The sequence below is a fragment of the Podarcis erhardii genome (assembly GCF_964252035.2).
Source record: "Podarcis erhardii genome assembly, chromosome: 1".
NCBI classification, from domain to species: Eukaryota; Metazoa; Chordata; class Lepidosauria; order Squamata; family Lacertidae; genus Podarcis; species Podarcis erhardii.
Window position 1 is genome coordinate 119,620,291 of NC_138497.1, and position 21,669 is coordinate 119,641,959.

At 47.0% G+C, this 21,669-nt stretch overlaps 1 protein-coding gene and 1 long non-coding RNA gene across 5 annotated transcripts in view; one reads left to right on the forward strand and one right to left on the reverse strand.

The window, feature by feature from the left end:
• Positions 1–7,034, reverse strand: part of METAP1D (methionyl aminopeptidase type 1D, mitochondrial) — a gene marked incomplete at its 5' end in the record, with an annotated part of 101,123 nt that extends 94,089 nt beyond the window's left edge. For all 3 annotated transcript variants that reach the window (XM_081846438.1, XM_081846437.1, XM_081846436.1), the window contains one exon: positions 6,827–7,034. In XM_081846438.1, coding sequence (XP_081702564.1) covers positions 6,827–7,034 — 208 coding nt within the window. The remainder of the gene's footprint in view (positions 1–6,826) is intronic.
• LOC309335619 lies at positions 6,953–16,248 on the forward strand. 2 transcript variants are annotated; one of them, XR_014153599.1, is made up of 3 exons: positions 6,953–7,078; positions 8,911–9,026; positions 15,878–16,248. It is a non-coding gene; the product is annotated as an uncharacterized lncRNA (long non-coding RNA). The 2 variants fall into 2 exon arrangements; XR_014153600.1 differs by lacking the exon at positions 15,878–16,248 and adding an exon at positions 11,589–12,249.
• The last annotated feature ends 5,421 nt before the right edge of the window (positions 16,249–21,669 follow it).

Here is a 21,669-nt window from a genome sequence, read left to right on the forward strand (position 1 = left end):
ATCCTTGGGCATGTCCACCAAAGGTGAAAGAATGTACCTTCGGTCTCTTTACATTTCCAACGTTTATTATCGGGCAAATGATAGATTTTTGCAAGCTTGACTGGTGTCATGTACCACCTGTATATCATTTTCATTATATTCTCTCTTAAGGCATTACATTCCGTAAACTTCATACCTGTGGTCCATAACTGTTCCCAGTCAGCCATCATAATATTATGTCCAACATCTTGTGCCCATTTAATCATAGCAGATTTAACCGTTTCATCCTGAGTATTCCATTTCAACAGCAAGTTATACATTCTTGATAAATTCTTAGTTTTAGGTTCTAACAGTTCTTTTTCCAGTTTTGATTTTTCCACCTGAAAACCAATTTTCTTATCCAAATTGTAAGCCTCCATTATTTGATAATAATGAAGCCAATCTCGCACTTTGTTTTTTAGTTTTTCAAAGCTCTGCAGTTTTAATCTGTCTCCTCCTTGTTCCAAAATTTCCCAATATTTCGGCCATTTGGCCTCCATATTGAGCTTTTTCTGAACCTTTGCTTCCATTGGTGACAACCACCTTGGAGTTTTGTTTTCAAGCAAATCCTTATATCTTATCCAGATATTAAACAGTGCTTTCCTGACAATATGGTTTTTAAACGCTTTATGTGCTTTGACCTTATCATACCACAAGTATGCATGCCATGATGACTCAGAGTTTAAGGGCCAATGGCAGAGGCCCAAATCCTGAAATGTTTTGTGATTGGATATCATGTATTGAATGAGAACGCAGGGGCTCAGAATCCTTAGTCCAGACTTAAGCTCAGGCAAACACAGACCACTGAACAGATAACAGTGGAGATGTCAGACACCATCTTGGAACGCAGACACCTTCACTTGGTCGCAAATGGCCGATAGCCCGGTGCAAAATGTGCCTGATGCCTGGGCAATTTCAAACACTGTGCCTAATCTGCTTTAGAATGATGCGCAAGGCTGAGACAATGATCCACCCTGACTGTACTGTGACTGCTACCTACTCATGAAGAAAGGAAGACAGGAAGGGTTAGGATGTAACAAAAGTTCAGAATAATTAAAAATCATCTAAAATTCCCAACTTTTTACCCTTTCCACCCAAACACTTCCTGTCATAGGATATAATAAAAATGTTTGGGGGAAACCATAAGGCCTGCGAATCAGCAGCCATTTAAAAAAATACAGCGCTAGCTGAATACAGATTTGAATTAATTATTTTTTTCACAGTCAAGATGTAATAATAAGGTTCCATTTTCAGCTATTATTTCAGGGCCCAGAATAAAGTAGAGCCGTCCTTTGATCAGCACATCCATTAGCCAAAGACTTCAACTATGATCAGTGTCTACAATTCTGTCTGAAGGCTTGGACCTTTAGCTTTCATGTTTGCTATTAAACCACAGTAATGATACCAGAGGATGGTCAAAGGGACTAGGATCATCACAACAGATTCTGCGCTGAGGGGAAAGCATCTTAACACTAGGCCCATGGCAACTATGCAGGAGTTTGAGCCCACATTGCTGATTTCAGTGGGGCTCTTTCCCCCCACAAGTACGTGTACCTTCGTTGCCTTCTGCATCACTCTTAAACACATTTACTTATGTGAATGTGTTGAGGGCTGCAGTCTTAATACTGATTGCAATCAATTTAGGATCAAGCAGTGTATCTGTTTCCTCATGTCTCTTTTCTAAAGTATCAGTACGTTCCATTTCCATATTGGAGCATGGACAATTATGCCATTTTGAAGAGGGCAAATTTATTCTTTGGCAAAAAGAAATCCTGCAAATCAGACACTATTGTTGTATTCATTTGCAAATGCATAAAAGCTCCAATCCTATATAGACTTACAAAGTAGGTGCCACTGAATTCAGCAGGACTTGCTTCTGAGTTAGACATGCACACTATTGTTTTGTCTGTGCTTAATAATTGGAACCAAACTTATGACAACAGCACAATCCTGTCTCTGAGTTACACCTGCTGGGGAAGAAGGGAAATGACACTGTGACAACAACACAAACACCCTGCTCTGGCAAAGCGCACCAGGATAGTGAATCTGCACTAGTCTAGTGATTCCCTTGCACTAGCAGAGTCTAGCACCAGCAAGAGAAGTGGGAAAAAGTGAGAAGTGTAGTTCAGAGCCTATCCTCCCTCACAGCTCATACACATTTAAACCCACAGTGTATCACTACCCTAATAAAGCTAAAACACTCTTCTTTTAAAAGTCCACACAGAGCCTCACTGTTCCCCTGACTTTGCCTCCAAAGCCACAGATGGTAGGAAAACAATCACAGCACACCGATAGCTATGCAAGACGCCACAATTGCAGGATTTCATATATCAAGGTGTGCTTCGATGCAGGCTGTGTTACTCCACCTCAATGTCTTTAGCACTATGAGCATACAAGTATAGACTGCTGATGGAGAAACTTCGCACAAAGGAGGAATCTTTCACAAAGAACAAGCATCCAATAGCCAAAAAAAGAAATAAAGCACAGATGAGTAATGTATCTCTTCCCAGAACCCTGACAGAGGGCACAACATTGGGAACATTTCCTGTATGGGATCGTTGTTTTTCATTGGCTCCCAGTACGTTTCCGAGCACAATTCAAAGTGTTGGTGCTGACCTATAACGCCCTAAATGGCCTCGGTCCAGTATACCTGAAGGAGCGTCTCCACCCCCATTATTCAGCCCGGACACTGAGGTCCAGTGCTGAGGGCCTTCTGGCAGTTCCCTCACTGGGAGAAGTGAGGTTGCAGGAACCAGGCAGAGGGCCTTCTCAGTAGTGGTGCCTGCCCTGTGGAACGCCCTCCCAGCAGATGTCAAGGCAATAAACAACTATTTTACTTTTAAAAGACAACTGAAGATGACCCTGTTTAGGGAAGTTTTTAATGTCTGGCACCGTATTGTTTTTAATATTCGGTTGGAAGCAGCCCAGAGTGGCTGGGGAAACCCAGCCAGATGGGTGGGGTATAAATAATAAATAATAATAATAATAATTATTATTCATAATCTACATACAATACAGGTCCAGTTTTACAAAAGCAACTGCCAAGCACGTACAGGCTCCTGGCACAGAAAAGCACTCATGAATGTTACGATATGGGACACTTTCCCCTTCCTAGTGGCAGGAATTGTAGAAAGTGCTGTACAGTAAAAAAGAAAAAAAAGAAAAGTAATGCAGAAAGTCTCACTCAGAATAAGGTTCTGCTTGATATTCTAATATTACAAGGCCCCCTACAAACTGTATAAATCCATTCAGGCACTCTTCTTAAAAATAAAACCTAGAAATGCATACTGAGTGCAACTACATGACTTTTAACTTCTTTTTTTGCAGGAAATCAAAATTTAAACAACCTTCCCCTCCATTTTCCTTTTTGAGCCACAGAAGACATCACCCTGCACTAGTACGAACACAGAGGCAAGAAGAAATTGACTGAATAAGTGACTTCTTCTCATAAACATGATTATTTTCTTATAGGTCAACATCCTGAGCCTTCGTGTTCAAGAAGTCACAAATGAGAAGAAAAAAATTATAGCCTTCCTATTTGTTTTTGGACTTCAAATATAAAATCAAGCGTTTATCCAGGAACTGAATATTTCTGAAGATTGAGAGCCACTTACACGAAGATGCGAAGAGTGCCTGCTTCGTAATGATTTAGCTTTTCAAAATCAGTAAATCAGTGCACATAAGGATACTGCAGTTCTCGTGCCCCTTTAAGATGGTTTTCAAAGGGCATTATCCTGATTTTTTGTTATTAGCAATGGGAGTGTCACCCTGATGCAATTATTGCTAATACTTGAGAGCTGTTTCAATGCATAATTAGAACATTTACAATCTACTACAATAGCATAATCAATGATGCCAGTGTAGACTATAACAGTGCCTTAGACCAGCCTTCCCCAAGCTGGTGCCCTCTGGATGTTTACTTGTTTTATTATTTTATTTATAGCTATTAATGATTATTATTATTCTCCAAGGAGCTCAAAGTGGCATACAAGCTTCTCCCCCTCTCCATTTTAGTCTCACAACAGCCTTGTGAGGTAGGTTAAGCTGAGAGATAGTGACTGGCCCAAAGTGACCCCATGGGCTCCATGTGGCTGAGAATCCTCAGGTCCACCTACAACTCCCATCAGCTTCACCCAGCATGGCCGATGATAAGGGATGATGGGAGTTGTAATCAAACAGATTTGGAGGGCATCCAGTTGGGGAAGGCCAGCCTAGAACGATAACCATCATTTTGCACCATTATTTAAGGGGAGGGAGTCAGTTCAGCAAAGGCCTTCTCCTTTCGGCCTTCCAAATTGTACCTGAAGCTAGGGCTCCGATCCAAAGACTTAGATATGCTAGTAAAGCTCTTCTGCAAACAATGGGGGGGGGGGAGCTAGTTGCAACTGACCAAAAAATCCAAGCCCACCCCTTGCTCCAGGTTGGATTCAGTAGAGGTGTCCCTTTGCTCAGCTTTGCAGGAGGAAGCAGACTCTCACTGGTTACTGCTAATGGAGAAACACAAGCATCTCTGTCAATCAATCTCCTACTTCCACCTTCCAAAGCATCTCTGTCAATCAATTTCCTACTTCCACCTTCCAAACAGACAGGTGGTAGTTGCTCTGGCAATATCCCTGCCAGCAGAAAGTCCTGAAATGGGACATTCTGAGAATGGAGAAGAGGTGGTGATGAGCTGGCCCAAGATCTACTGGCATCCAGACCCAGTGGTTGCAGCAGCCTGGAGTTGGTGCAGAGATCTGGCCAGGTCCTTCTTTCCCGTGCCTTATGCCATAGCCACCGTGAAAGGCTGGACTACAGATACAGAAATGGCATCACTGTCAGGGTGAGGGTTTGAATTGCACCCAAGTCCTCAATCCTATGCACAGTTACCTGAGGATAAGTTTGATTTAACTGATAAGACTTTCTTCCATGTAAGCATGCATATAATTGTGTGGTAGCTTAAATCCTGTTGATTTCAAAGAAATGTAAGAGTGGCTTTGTATGGACTGGGGCCATGGTATTAATGCACAATATGGAAGAACATTTAAGAATTGCCCCTCATTTCAAAGGAATTATAGCTTAGCAACTACTAGTAATGGCTACTTGATTTTGAATTTTTAAGGTGCTTTTCAATATTTCTACCTCCACAAAGAGCCATTTGAATAAATTTCTTGCCATTATTTCTTTCTAAATTAGTTTTCATTACCCTGTCAGTGCAGTGCTCAGAGTTGTTGAAGCTCCTTCTGCTCCCCCCCCCAAAAAATGTTAATACATAATTTGCCTGACTTACGGTACACAAAATGCTATTCTCTGGCCTGCTAAAATCACAAATGATATATTTATCCAAATCTTATCTGCTTACTTTAAAGATGCATCTAATCTTGTTATTTCTCCAGTGTAATAAAGTGAAATATAAGCCATGGAGAGACTGTTTGCCCTAACCACACTAGACAAGCTGAAAAAAGCCTGGTTATGTCACTTCTCCTTAGAAATCATATTGGAAGCTGTCCACTTTAAGCAGTAATTTGACAACTAGTCAAAGACTATTTATGCACATCTTTGGTTTCTAATTTTGATAGACTCAAACATCAGCCACCAACAGGCTAACCACATCTATATTTGTACAAGAACCCCAAGTAGGGACCATAGTTGAGTGATAAGCACAATCCTCACCACCTTCAGGACCTCAGGCTGCCAAGCTCAAGCAAGCACTGCATGAGGCAAGATGAACCAACCATCTGAGTATGGCAGCTTCATATATCCCGTTTATATGAAGGTATGCTAAATATGATAAATCACGCCATCATTCCCTAGCATAGCTGTCAACCTTCCCTTTTTTTGTGGGAAATTCCTTTATTTCAGTGCCGTTTCCCACTGCTTCTCCACTGCTATCCCGGATTGTTAGATATCCCATATGCTGTCTCCAGGACAGGTGAGGCTGCTGATCCCTTATTTTCAAATCCGAAAGTTGACAGCTATGTTCCCTAGGAAGATACCGTCGCCAGCTTTGAAAGAGGGCACTAAACCTACAGAGAACTGGACTGGAATATAATTTCTCTCTCCCCCCCACCCTTCCACTTTCCAGTCAAATAAACTGGGAATCCCAACCTGGTGCACATTCCTATACCTGCCTAAAAGGTAAAGGGACCCCTGACCATTAGGTCCAGTCGTGGCCGACTCTGGGGTTGCTGCTCTCATCTCGCTTTATTGGCCAAGGGAGCTGGTGTACGGCTTCCGGGTCATGTGGCCAGCATGACTAAGCCGCTTCTGGCGAACCAGAGCAGCACACGGAAACGCCGTTTACCTTCCCGCCGGAGCGGTACCTATTTATCTACTTGCACTTTGACGTGCTTTCGAACTGCTAGGCTGGCAGGAGCAGGGACCGAGAAACGGGAGCTCACCCCGTCGCGGGGATTCGAACCGCCGACCTTCTGATCGGCAAGTCCCAGACTCAGTGGTTTAACCCACAGCACCTGCCTACTCAGAAGTAAATCCTACCGAGTTCAGCGGCGCTCGCTTCCAGGCAAACTGGTACAGCGTTGCAGCCCAATACTTTTTTGAACCCGTGATGCAAAACGGCCAAGTGCCCCCTCACTTGACAGGGAGGGGAGAGGACAACATACATGCATTTATTTATTCATAGTGCACTTCAGAACGAAAGGCGGCTTTCCTCGGCATCTTTCCCCTGCAAGGTGTGCGCACGAGGGAAAGAAGCGCGCGCAGTTCCTCTTCCCCTCAGTAGTATAGCCCGCAATTCCTTTCCCGCGCTTTCTCCCACACGCGGGGACACCCCCTTCAGGAACACCACAAGCGCGCAGAATTCACCTACCCCTGAACAGCCGCGGAAGCATGTCAACAAGGCTCCTGGGCGCCGCCATCTTGGATGGGCGTGTTGGGTCACGTGGGCGCGGAGTGCAAATATTCCCCCCCCCCCGCTCCCCTCCCCTTCGCTTTAAAAGGTCAGGCGTCGACCTGGCCAGGAGGGTCAAAGGCGCGGGCGGAGGTGGAACCCTCGGAACCTCCTCTGCGGGGCGCATGCGCACCTCTGGTCCTGTAGCTCGGCGGCAAAGGCAGGTCGCAGGTAAGGTTCAGCAAAGGTGTAGCGTTGCCACCTGTCCTGTATAACAATGTCCCGTGTTTCAATGCAACGTCCTGTACTGATGCAGTTTTGTCCTTTATTCCAGCCCCCCCCCCCGCCGCCTAAGCCTCTCCAAATGAATTAGAGATCTTCTCCAAATGCATCATGCGTTCATGGGCATAGCCAAGATGGGGGGGGGACAGCCCCCACAAGAAATCAGGAAAAATCAATACAAATCTGAGATTCTGCCCTTCCCTTACAAAAGCTTGCCCCCACTAAAAAAAAATCCTGGCTATGCCCATGCATGTGTTTGAAAGGGGGTGTGAAAGACCATGTATTTAAGCTCTGGGTAGCCAAGCTCAGACAGATTTGCAAATTCATGTGTGCCTGTGTGACAAATTCCAGAGGGGCAATCCTGTTCGGCTGCAATAGATTGCAATGGATTGCTTTGAAAGACGCTTCAACAAAAGATTTTTAAAAAATAATAATCGTGCCCCAACTCACCCTGTCCTGTATTTTCACAGAACAAAAGTGGCAGCACTAGTATAAGCTACTAGTATAGTAGCTTGACGCCCCTGTGAACAAATGAAAATTGCACAACCCTTGGAGTCAACCACAGAATTGTTTTATATGCCCTGCAAAAATCTGTTCTATAGAATTGTAGAGTTGGAATTGTAAGGTTTTTGGAATCGTAGAGAGGGTGACCGCAGTGCCAGGAGACAATCAGGTTGTGTATCCGTAGCAATGACCAGAGAAGAAATGACTGTTGGAGGAGCACAGAGAGAAGAAACACCATGGTGCAACTGTAGCCAGTGCCGTTTTTCTAGAAAAACTGGTGCTTGAACTCACCATAAGCGCCTGCCTTGTTCTCTTATAATGGCAATGGCACCCACCTGAGAGGTGCTAGAACTGAGTTCTAGCAAGTTATGACTGGAAAGAAAAGCCTTGCCTGTAGCAGCGAAACTGGACGCTTTCATCTGCCCCAGCTGCAACAAAACATGGCTCTCTGGTATCAGTCTCTACACAGCCACAGCAGGCGCTGCAACTCTCTTAACAGTTTGACTTTTCCCATGAAGGCAAATCCTAAGACAAATGAATAACAGCAAAAGTTGGAAGGGACCCTGAGGGTCATTCTAGGCCAACTCCCTGCAACGCATAATTTTTTAGCCCAGTGTGGGTCTCAAACCCATGTCCCTGAGATTAAGAGTCTCATGCTCTACCAACTGAGATATGGTGAATGCCCTTCAACTTTGCCATTTCTTTAAAAAAAACCTATGTTAAAGGGACCCCTGACCATTAGGTCCAGTCGTGGCCGACTCTGGGGTTGCGGCGCTCATCTCGCTTTATTGGCCGAGGGAGCCAGCGTACAGCTTCCAGGTCATGTGGCCAGCATGACTGAGCCGCTTCTGGCAAAGCAGAGCAGCACACGGAAACACCGTTTACCTTCCTGCCGGAGTGGTACCTATTTATCTACTTGCACTTTGACATGCTTTCAAACTGCTAGGTTGGCAGGAGCAGGGACCGAGCAATGGGAGCTCACCCCGTCATGGGGATTTGAACCGCCAACCTTCTGATTGGCAAGTCCTAGGCTCTGTGGTTTAACCCACAGCACCACCCTGTCCCCCTAAAAAAAAATACTGAAGTTATAGCTAATTCCTGCATGCAGGTGGGGATTTCCAGATTGTTGCATTAATTGGCAAAGAGAAGAAAGATCGGGTAACGAGTGATGCTTGTCTCAGAGACTTTTGATAGAACAGAATCCTATGGTTTAATAGAGTAATCTCCTCCCCACTTTTTTGTTGTTGTTTTGAAACATCCTTTACTTGACGTTCTAGGTACTTGGCTTCTCGGGGAAAATAGAAGGAGAACGACTTTCTTGAGGAAGGTTGAGTGTGATTTTGCAGAAAGATAAAATGAAACCTTGCCCCCCTGGTTTTGCAAGCAGAGATATGTAAGTTTTCACATTTCTTAATGGCTCCATTGTGGCTGCTTGGCAGGAATCAATTTTCGACAATTATAATGCAGTCGTCTTCGTACCCAAATCAGAACACACTGCAGCTGCCGCTCTAGATGAGCTTTTCTTTGGCACACGCTCGCACGCCCCAAATCAGACTCATTGTTCCAGTTCAGGGGCACAAAAGTGAAAGTCTAAGCATATTTAAGTGAAAGGGGGGCGGGGAGAGGAGCCTAATTGAAGTCAGTGTGACTTACTTAGTAAAGTAGAAAACATCAGTTCTGATCATGCTGCGAAATATTTTACCACTGGCTCACAGCTTGTGTCCCATTTCATATTTCATGTGCAGTCGGTTGGAGGCTGCATGCGCCTACATTGTTTGGTTCAGTTTATTAAGTTACTGAATTATACTGGGTAGTTTCTAGGAAGAAAGGTCTTCAAGTCAGGGATTCTGTCATGGAATCCCAACAAACATGCACCGGTCCCTCGGTGCAAGAGAACCTTTCCTACTGGTGAGCAGCTTTAGAAATTAGCCATGTGCTAGGTGCATTTTGAAGGGACGCAGGTGGTGCTGTGGGTTAAACCACAGAGCCTAGGACTTGCCGATCAGAAGGTTGGCAGTTCGAATCCCTGCGACGGGGTGAGCTCCCATTGCTCGGTCCCTGCTCCTGCCAACCTAGCAGTTCGAAAGCATGTCAAAGTGCAAGTAGATAAATAGGTACCGCTCCGGCGGGAAGGTAAACGGCGTTTCCGTGAGCTGCTCTGGTTCGCCAGAAGCGGCTTAGTCATGCTGGCCACATGATCCGGAAGCTGTACGCCGGCTCCCTCAGCCAGTAAAGCGAGATGAGCGCCGCAACCCCAGAGTCAGTCATGACTGGACCTAATAGTCAGGGGTCCCTTTACCTTTACCTAGGCGCATTTTGCTACTGGTGCAGATTCATTTGCAACCACGTGGAGATCTCTGGATGCCAGATGGAGGCTGACATCTCCATCTGGCTGGCCTCTCCAGCTTTCTTAAGCAGGTAAGCCGAAGAGCTTATTTCTTGCATTTATATCCCACCCTTTTCTCCAAGGAGTACATGATTCACCCCTCTCCTCAATTTAGCCCTACAACAGGCATCCCCAAACTCGGCCCTACCTCTGTTTTTTGTGACTACAACTCCCATCATCCCTAGCTACCAGGACCAGTGGTCAGGGATGATGGGAAATGTAGTCCCCAAATAGCTGGAGGGCCGAGTCTGGGGATGCCTGCCCTACAATGACCCTGTGAGGATGTTGAGAGGCTGCGACTGGCTCAAGGTCACCCAGCGATCTTCATGACTGAGTGAGGCTATGAACCCTGAGTCCCACAGTCTATCCACTACACTACCCTGGCTTCCTAGAGCATTTCTGCTATGGGGCAGCTATACAGTGGTACCTCAGGTTACAGACGCTTCAGGTTACAGACTCCGCTAACCCAGAAATAGTACCTCGGGCTAAGAACTTTGCTTCAGGATGAGAACAGAAATCACGCAGCAGCGGGAGGCCCCATTAGCTAAAGTGGTACCTCAGGTTAAGAACAGTTTCAGGTTAAGAACGAACCTCCAGAACGAATTAAGTTCTTAACCCGAGGTACCACTGTCTAAATTAAGTAGGTAAATAAATAAATCTAGGGGAAAGCAAAATGTCACTTAGAGAAAGATCTGAAATATTTTCCTTGAAGCTTGCATTTGTTTTATTCTGGATTGTTTTATTTGATTTTTTAATGTGTTGCAAACCACTTTGAAATTTTTATTCCTTCAAAATATAAAGTGGCACGGAAACGAAATGAACAGCAGCAACAACCAATTTCCCCAGGGGGAAATAAAAAAAGGCGCCTAAGCATTCCATTGTGGCGACTGTAACCTAGGTTTAAGGTGCCATTTGGCAATTAGCTTAAGCATCCTAAGTTTCCAACACCGTTGGTGAGGGAATGGCTGTCTGCACAGAGAAAACACTTCTGGCTTTCATTATGTGAGATGCTTTGAATTGCTTTTAGTAAGCAAAGCAAAGCAGGTGCTAAAGGTGGAGAAACGTTGGAGGAGAAAAGCTGTATGTGGGTTGCCATGCACTCCTTAAGCAAGTCTGGAGAACCCTGTCTCATCATTACAGTGGTACCTCGGGTTAAGTACCTAATTCGTTCTGGAGGTCTGTTCTTAACCTGAAACTGTTCTTAACCTGAAGCACCACTTTAGCTAATGGGGCTTCCTACTGCTGCCGCGCCGCCGGAGCCCGATTTCTGTTCTCATCCTGAAGCAAAGTTCTTAACCTGAGGTACTATTTCTGGGTTAGCGGAGTCTGTAACCTGAAGCGTATGTAACCTGAAGTGTATGTAACCCAAGGTACCACTGTATTTGCTGAACTCACCATTTTGGTCAGGTTCTTTGTATGGAAGAAGCAGAGCGCCATGGACCTCCCTTGATTTTAGTCAAGTGGAACTAGTGGTATTCAATAGCTCAGTTGGTTAGAGCGTGGTGCTGATAACACCAAGGTTGCAGGATCGATCCTTGTATGGGACAACTGCATATTTCTGCGTTGAAGGAGGTTGGACTAGATGACTCTCAGGGTCCTTTCCAACTCTACAATTCTATGGTTTCTAATATCAACTTCCACTGTTTCTTCAAGAGTATTTCACTTCTCACTCATGCAGCCCTTCTGCTTTTTAAACATACTGCCCCACCATTTCCCCCCACTTAGTCAATATATTTTAGATTTGATTGCCCCCTCCACCCTCGTGAAAAATGCTTAATAATCAGAGTTCGCCTCCCCCCAAAAAGCAACTGCCCAGTGGGTGGGGAGTTTAAAAACTAGACATTTGCTTATTGCAATGTACTTGGAACAAAGGTGGCAGATGCTGCAACTCCACCCCCTCCCTTTCCATTGAACCAGATTTCATTTATGTTTGCTCTAATCTACTCTAACGGTGCAGAGTAGACTTAACCAGAGCACATTCTTCGTATTTGAGGCACGTTAACCGCATTACATTTCCCCTGATCACCAGCAGAAGAATAGATCCAGCTGCTGTGGGAACAGACAGCCCACAGCCCTGCTCTCTTTGCTGTCACCCAGACTTTCTCTCTGTCTTCTCTCCTGTCCCCGGACCCCCCTGCGCACTCCCACCCCAAGACAATGGGCACGGTACACGTAGGAAAGGGTGTCAAGGCCCAGGCCTCTGTCACTGGATAATTGATTCCATTAAAAAAGAAGACGATGATCTTCACTGGAACTGTATGCAAATCAATTGTCCCCCTTCCCAAAGAAAAAAAAAACAACCTTCCCAGTACAGTGGTGCCTCGCAAGACGAAAATAATCCGTTCCGCGAGTCTCTTCGTCTAGCGGTTTTTTCGTCTTGCGAAGCAACCCTATTAGAGGCTTAGCGGATTAGCGGATTAGCAGCTATTAGCGGCTAAGCGGCTTAGAAAAAGGGGGGGGGGAGGGAAAAAATGTCGGAAAAACTCGCTAGATGTTTTCGTCTTGCAAAGCACTCCAAAACGGAAAACCCTTTCGTCTAGCGAGGCATTCGTCTTGCGGGGCACCACTGTAGTTTGTAATACAGTGGTACCTCTGGTTACGTACTTAATTCGTTCCGGAGGTCCGTTCTTAACCTGAAACTGTTCTTAACCTGAAGCACCACTTTAGCTAATGGGGCCTCCTGCTGCTGCTGCTGCTGCTGCTGTGCCGCCACGCAATTTCTGTTCTCATCCTGAAGCAAAGTTCGTAACCCGAGGTACTATTTTTGGGTTAGCAGAGTCTGTAACCTGAAGTGTATGTAACCTGAGGTACCACTGTATTTCAAAAATGTGCAAAAGCTTCATTGCAGTTGGGTAGAGCTATAGCTGCTTAGAACATATGCATGCAGAAATATGCGAAATAACTCAGCAAGTATTAGAAGTCACCCCAGAACTGGCCCTACTAAACATCTTCCAAGATAATAATGCCCACTCACATCATAATGAGCTTTTAACCCACCTCTTCTCAGCAGCCAGAATCATCGAAGCCAGACGCTGGAGAGACCTGTCAGGAGTAAGCACGGACCAATGGTATTAGATAGTACGGAAAACAGCCGTATTAGAAAAACTAACCAATAAACTGAAACTGACATGGGGACAAATAGAAGAAGACGCCTTCACCCCAGTATGGCCCCCGTTTATCACACACACAGCCCAATAAGACAACAACAAGAATCTGCCAACAGCGTACGAATCTGACTAACCTGATTCAAAAATACACACACACCGCTCACAAAAACAAATCTCACTACAGCCAACCAAAGACAACCAACCACACACTAAGCCACCCCCAACCTCTCTCACCACCAAGGAAATGCAACAAGTGAATTGTAAGAAAACCCATACAAGTAATGCTGACATCATCATCATCATTATTTTTTTATTATTATTATTATTATTATTATTATTATTATTATTATTATTATTATTTATTTTTATTTTATTTATTTATTTATACATACATACATACATACATACCCCACCCATCTGGCTGGGTTTTCCCAGCCACTCTGGGCAGCTTCCAACAAAGTATTAAAATACAGTAGTCTGTTAAACATTAAAAGCTTCCCTAAAGAAGGCCGCCTTCAGATGTCTTTTGAAAGTCTGGTAGTTGTTCTTCTCTTTGACATCTGGTAGGAGGGAGTTCCACATGGCGGGTGCCCTTTGCCTGGTTCCCTGTAACTTGGCTTCTCGCAGCGAGGGAACTGCCAGAAGGCACTCGGCGCTGGACCTTAGTGTCTGGGCAGAATAATGGGGGTGGAGACGCTCCTTCAAGTATACTGGACCGAGGCCATTTAGGGCTTTATAGGTCAGCACCAACACTTTGAATTGTGCTCGGAAGCGTACTGGGAGCTCTGCTCAGCGCTCCCTTTAAAGAAATTTCCCCCCCTTGCATTTCCCCTCTAAAAAATAGGTGCGTCTTATGGGGCGAAAAATACGGTCAATAGGAAGGGGGTGGGTTTTCAAATACTTGCAGTTTTCTTTTGTGTGAACCCCTTAATACATACCTGAAAGCAACCACTGAATTGCCCCTACCAAAGTGTTTACCACAACCAGAATTATGTAGTGTACACAACCATGCAGCAACATCTTCAATCATCAAATTGTAGACTTGGAAGGGATCTCAGGGGTCATCTAGTCCGACCCTCTGCAGTGCAGGAACCTCATGTCCTACTATCAATGCAAACTTAGGTGGTCTCACATGAATTGACAACAGACAGAAGCCTCATCTGGCTGTGTTCAAGACCTTTTCCTACCACACCACATCACGTCCTGCTTTTGAAATTCCCCAGAGTGCAAAATGACGTCTGCCATGTGGCATTTGGGTGGGTCTGTGGTTAGAGAAACAGGCAGCCAGGACTGCCTTGAGAATGCAGAGCTAGGGCACGTCCACCAAATATGAAAGAATGTGCCCAAAGATTAAGGCTTTCTGGGAAATGATCTATAATGAAATGAAAAAGGTGTTTAAGTACACCTTCCTGAAGAAACCAGAGGCCTTTCTCTTGGGCATGGTCGGCCAATTGGTGTTAAAGAAGGACAGAACATTTTTTATGTATGCTACAGCAGCAGCAAGAATTCTTATCGCAAAGTATTGGAAGACACAAGATCTACCCACCCTGGAAGAATGGCAGATGAAGGTGATGGACTATATGGAGTTGGCGGAGATGACTGGCAGAATCCGAGACCTGGGAGAAAAGCTGGTGGAAGAGGACTGGAAGAAATTTAAAGACTATCTACAGAAACAATGTAAAATTTATGAATGTTAAAATGATGTTGGATTAAAAATAATTGGCATTAGTGATAAAGTTAGAAAGAGCATGCAAAAATGAATTGATGGAAGAAAATATTTGAGTTGTGATATGTTAAGATATGTTAAGATACAAAGTTAGAGATGATAAGTTGAAAGAGGGCAAGGATTTGCTGATTTGATTATGTAAATGGGAATACAAAAAGGGGAGGTGTGAGGAGGTCAAGGAAACAAGGTAATGAGCTTCAAAGTTAGAAAAGGAATAATGGAATTTTTCTTTTTTCTTTCTATTTTTATCTATTTCTTGTTTTTTGTATTTTATTTTTTTTGCTGTATTTTGTTATGATTCTGTAAAATCTTAATAAATATTTATTAAAAGAGAGAGAGAGAATGCAGAGCTAGTTATATGGTACTCGGGATCCAAGCCAGTATCAATGCCAATTCTACGAACCATGTGTCTCGTGTCATCACCAGACACATGAATAGCAATCTCAGTTTTGAGTGCTGCTGCTGCTGCTGTTGCCAAAACAGCACCGCTCATGCCAAGAGGGAGGATGTGTCAGCAGACTTGGGGGAGCCCCAGGATTTGCAGATGGTTGCACAGGTCTTTAGAGGAGGCGGGGAAACAAAGGAGGGGGAAAACTCAAAACAGCCCAACTGAAGACTGAGCATATTTTTTGAGTGGTGGCTGTAGGTTAAACCACAGAGCCTAGGACTTGCCGATCAGAAGGTTGGTGGTTCGAATCCCCGCAACAGGGTGAGCTCCCATTGCTCGGTCCCTGCTCCTGCCAACCTAGCAGTTTGAAAGCACATCAAAGTGCAAGTAGATAAATAGGTACCACTCCGGCGGGAAGGTAAAAAGCGTTTCCGTGTGCTGCTCTGGTTCGCCAAAGCGGCTTAGTCATGCTGGCCACATGATCCGGAAGCTGTACGCCGGCTCCCTTGGCCAATAAAGTGAGATGAGCGCCGCAACCCCAGAGTCGGTCACAACTGGACCTAATGGTCAGGGGTCCCTTTACCTTTAAGAAACAGGAAAGCTAACCTGAACTATGCACTGCAACTTGTTTTTGCAGCTTCCACTCAAGAGACGGAATCCGCATTGAATAGCACAAGGATTTAGAGAAAGTGGATCTACTCTAGCAAATCGTGGGAAAGAGGAAACATGAAGAACACACACATTGCACTGAAGTTGGGAGTTGCAGCCTTGCTTATTAAGTCTACATCACTCACTTGTGATTGTCTTAGGATGTGACCTGGACTCTGTGTTTTGGAGACTTATTGATAGGAAAAAAGGACACAGCCCAATCTGTGGCCTCAGCACTGCCAGTACTACTGTCTGTCTTAAATGCAGCTCCTTAGACAAAAGGGTCTAAGGAAAAGAAGGCAGAATCAATGAAAAGTGACACTTTTTGCAGAGATGCCCTTTTGTGGTGTTTTCTTCAAGGAATCATAGAATCATAGAGTTGGAAGAGACCACAAGGGCCATCGAGTCCAACCCCCTGCCAAGCAGGAAACACCATCAGAGCACTCCTGACATATGGTTGTCAAGCCTCTGCTTAAAGACCTCCAAAGAAGGAGACTCCACCACACTCCTTGGTAGCAAATTCCACTGTCGAACAGCTCTTACTGTCAGGAAGTTCTTCCTAATGTTTAGGTGGAATCTTCTTTCTTGTAGTTTGGATCCATTGCTCCGTGTCCGCTTCTCTGCTGCCGCTTTGCCGTGCGTTTGTGGGGAGGGCTCTTTCCCCTGCAGGCCCATTTTCCATCTTGGGCCTGGGGACGGGCCCCAGACTCCACCCCAGCATAAAAGACTCCAAGGAGGCCCGGAACACTGCTGCTGCCGCTTTGCCGGTGAGTCTTGGGGAGGACCGCTCCCCCTGCAGGCCCATTCTCCACCTTGGGCCTGGGGGCGGGCCCCAGACTCCACCTCAGCATATAAGGCCCCAAGGAGGCCTTGGAACATCGCTGCTGCCGCTTTGCCGTGCGTTTGTGGGGAGGGCTCTTTCCCCTGCAGGCCCATTTTCCATCTTGGGCCTGGGGACGGGCCCCAGACTCCACCCCAGCATAAAAGACTCCAAGGAGGCCCGGAACACTGCTGCTGCCGCTTTGCCGGTGAGTCTTGGGGAGGACCGCTCCCCCTGCAGGCCCATTCTCCACCTTGGGCCTGGGGGCGGGCCCCAGACTCCACCTCAGCATATAAGGCCCCAAGGAGGCCTTGGAACATCGCTGCTGCCGCTTTGCCGTGCGTTTGTGGGGAGGGCTCTTTCCCCTGCAGGCCCATTTTCCATCTTGGGCCTGGGGACGGGCCCCAGACTCCACCCCAGCATAAAAGACTCCAAGGAGGCCCGGAACACTGCTGCTGCCGCTTTGCCGGTGAGTCTTGGGGAGGACCGCTCCCCCTGCAAGCCCATTCTCCACCTTGGGCCTGGGGGCGGGCCCCAGACTCCATCTCAGCATTGGAGCCCTTGGAATCATTGCTGCTGCCGCTTTGCCGTGCATCTGTGGGGAGGGCTCTTCCCCCTGCAGGCCCACTTTCCATCAGGCCAGGGGGCGGGGCCCACGCTTACCACTGCCGCAGCTTTGGGGGACACTAGTGCTGCTGCAGTGGTTGTTTGAAGTGTTTTTATATGTTTTAAACGGTTTTTATTTTTTGCTTAGTTGTACCACCATAAGCGGTGGTTTTTATCCATGTATTTTTATTTTGTTTTGGTTTATTTTGGGCCAGGGTTTTTTTGTTTTGGTTTATTTTGGGTCAGGGTTGGGTGGTTGTGGAGTGGGGTGGGGATTGGTTTTGTTTTCATGTAATTGTTTTTATTTGTTTGTTTTTATATTCTGTAAATGGAGGCGAATATTAGGCTTGGGATTCCTACTGTGCAGGGGCGAGGGAGGTATGGCGGTGGGGGCAGATGTCATAGGCGAAGGGGATCGAGATACGGATATGCTCGTACCCCTTCCAATCTGCGCCCCATCCCGAGAGACGAGGGTAGGGTGAGCAAGGATTACTCACCTCCGTCACTGGTGTTGTGCAATGCCAGGTCTATAGGCAACAAAACCGCCACCCTGCGAGATTTCTTCACCTCGCAGGGGGTTGACCTGGCATGTGTGACTGAGACCTGGGTGCGTGAAGGGGATACTGTTCCCTTACGAGAGATGGCGCCCCCGGGTTTCTCCGTCCTTCACCAGTCGCGGACTGTGGGCCGGGGGGGAGGGGTGGCGTTATTAATCCGGGAAGATTGTTCTTTCAGGGCTCTACCATCGCCATCGATCCCCGGCATTGAATGTGTTGGCCTAGTGTGGGGCTCCGAGGTGAGCTTGGCTGTCTGGCTGGTGTACCGGCCACCTAGCACACCAGCAGCCACCCTGTCAGGCCTGCTGGAGGCGGTGGCTGGCTGGGCCTTGGAGTTCCCTAACCTATTGGTATTGGGGGACTTCAACATCCATGCTGATGCCACTCCCTCCTCACAGGCTCTGGACCTGGTGTCTTCCATGGCGACACTAGGGCTCTCCCAGTTTGTTTCGGGCCCCACACATCAAGCAGGCCACACGCTGGATTTGATCTTTGGCATCGGTATAGATGTGATCATGTTTCCTTCAATGAAGGTGCCATGGTCTGATCACTATGCTCTGAAAGCCAGGATTGACGTTCCACCCCCACCCTGCTTGGGTGGCGAGCCAATTTGGGCTCGCCCGCAGAGGCTGATGGACCCTGATAGATTCCGTCAAGCCTTGCGGGACCTTTCTCCCCCTGGCGACTCATTGACTGAGCTTGTTGAGGCCTGGAATACCCAGCTCCTGGCAGCCATCGATGAGATCGCACCTAAGCGCCCTCTGCGACCCCGCAGAAACCGGGCTCCCTGGTTTACCGAGGAGCTCCGGAAAATGAAGCGGGACCTCAGACGGCTAGAGCGAGTATGGCGGGGTGCCCGTGACGGAGCTTCAAGAACATCTTATAGGGTTTTTATGAAAACCTATGAGATGGCAGTGAAGGCCGCTAAGAAGTCCTACTTCTCGGCCTCCATTGCATCCGCTAGCTCTCGCCCGGCGCAATTATTTAGTATAATTCGGTCTTTAACGTCCCTTGAAGGACAGCCAAATTTAAATAACAATTCGACACACAGCTGTGAGGCATTCGCGAGCTTTTTTGCGGAGAAGGTCTTGTTGCTCCGCCATGACCTCCCTGCCAATTTGGATACAATAAAGGAACTGGAGGCCCCTCGACTGTCCTCGGGTTCAGTATTAGACCACTTTGACTGGATATCCCCAGCTGATGTGGACAGACTCCTCCTAGCTGGAAAGCCCACCACCTGTCCTCTCGACCCGTGCCCGTCCTGGCTGATTAGAGCGTGTCCAGACGAGGTGCGGGGCCCCCTGGGGGATATCATCAATCTGTCTCTTGGCGCTGGGACATTCCCAGGGGAACTGAAGGAGGCAGTGGTGCGCCCGCTCTTAAAGAAAACATCATTAGATCCTTTAGATCTATCCAATTACCGCCCGGTTTCGAATCTTCCATTCCTGGGTAAGGTGATTGAGAGAGCGGTTGCTGAACAGCTTGGTAGGTTTCTGGATGAAACATCAGCTCTGGATCCATTCCAGTCCGGCTTCCGCGCTGGTCATGGGACCGAGACGGCTCTGGTCGCCCTAACAGATGATCTCCGCAGGCAGCTGGATCGAGGCGGGTCGGGGCTGCTGATTCTTCTAGACCTGTCAGCAGCCTTCGACATGGTCGATCACGAACTCCTAGACCACCGCCTTGCCGACGTGGGGATCCAGGGCACAGTCCTTCAATGGCTGCGCTCGTTTCTCTCTGGTCGGGGACAGAGGGTGGCGCTTGGGGGGGAATTGTCATCCCGCCACTCCTTGGTGTGTGGTGTGCCCCAGGGTGCAATACTCTCCCCGATGCTTTTTAACATCTTTATGCGCCCCCTCGCCCAGCTTGTCCGGAGTTTTGGGCTGGGCTGTCATCAGTATGCTGATGACACCCAACTCTATCTGTTGATGGACGGCCACCCGGACTCGGCCCCAGACACACTGATCAGATGCTTGGAGGCTGTGGCTGGATGGTTTCGTGGGAGCCGGTTGAAGTTAAATCCTTCGAAGACAGAGGTCCTCTGGCTGGGACGGGACGACTTGGGACTGAGGGGGCAACTCCCATCTCTTGCGGGGGTGCAATTAGTGCCAGCACCATCCGTTAAGAGTTTGGGTGTAATCTTCGATACCTCCCTCTCTATGGAGGCGCAGATTGCAGCTATAACAAAGGCGGCATTTTTTCATCTCCGCCAAGCTAAGCAGTTGGCTCCTTACCTCTCTCGCCCTGACCTAGCCACTGTGATCCACGCGACGGTCACCTCCAGACTGGATTATTGTAACTCGCTCTACGTGGGGCTGCCCTTGAGACTGACCCAGAAACTCCAACGGGTGCAGAATGCCGCAGCGAGACTCCTTACGGGGTCTTCGCTTAGAGATCACATTCATCCGGTGCTATACAAGCTGCACTGGCTCCCGGTGGAGTACAGGATCAGGTTTAAGGTGCTGGTTTTAACCTTCAAAGCCCTATACGGCCTAGGGCCCTCGTACCTACGGGACCGCCTCTCCTGGTATGCCCCACAGAGGAACTTACGGTCTTCAAATAAAAACACCTTGAAGGTCCCAAGCCACAGAGAGGTTAGGCTGGCCTCAACCAGAGCCAGGGCTTTTTCGGCTGCGGCTCCAACCTGGTGGAACGCTCTGTCACAAGAGACAAGGGCCCTGCAGGACTTGACATCTTTCCGCAGGGCCTGCAAGACAGAGCTGTTCCACCTGGCCTTTTGTTAGGGCGCAGCCTGACTCCCTCCTTTGGCAATCTTTTCAAGACTTTAGCTTATGGTTGCCATTAATTTTGTTTTTAACTCATTTTTATAATGTTTTATAATGTTGTATTGTTTTAGTGTTGTTAGCCGCCCTGAGCCCGGCTTCGGCTGGGGAGGGCGGGATATAAATAAAATTTATTATTATTATTATTATTATTATTCTCTGGAGCAGCAGAAAACAACCTTTCTCCCTCCTCTATGTGACATCCTTTTATATAGTTGAACCTGGCTATCATATCACCCCTTAACCTCCTCTTCTCCAGGCTAAACATGCCCAGCTCCCTTAGCCGTTCCTCATAAGGCATCATTTCCAGGCCTTTGACCATTTTGGTTGCCCTCCTCTGGACACGTTCCAGTTTGTCAGTGTCCTTCTTGAACTGTGGTGCCCAGAACTGGACACAGTACTCCAGGTGAGGTCTGACCAGAGCAGAATACAGTGGCACTATGACTTCCCTTGATCTAGATGCTATACTCCTATTAATGCAGCCCAGAATTGCATTGGCTTTTTTAGCTGCTGCGTCACACTGTTGGCTCATGTCGAGTTTGCGGTCAACCAAGACTCCTAGATCCTTTTCACATGTACTGCTCTCAAGCCAGGTGTCACCCATCTTGTATTTGTGCCTCTCATTTTTTTTGCCCAAGTGCAATACTTTACATTTCTCCCTGTTAAAATTCATCTTGTTTGTTTTGGCCCAGTTCTCTAATCTGTCAAGGTCGTTTTGAAGTGTGATCCTGTCCTCTGGGGTGTTAGCCACCCCTATTAGTTTGGTGTCATCTGCAAATTTGATCAGGATGCCCTTGAGTCCATCATCCAAGTCGTTGATAAAGATGTTGAGTAAGACCGGGCCCAAGACAGAACCCTGTGGCACCCCACTAGTCACTCTTCTCCAGGATGAAGAGGAACCATTGATGAGCACCCTTTGGGTTCGGTCAGTCAGCCAGTTACTTCGGAGAAGTCAGCAAGGCAAAGTGTTGTAGCATAATTTCCATCTAGGCCCGAGCATTCCTGCTCCTCATAG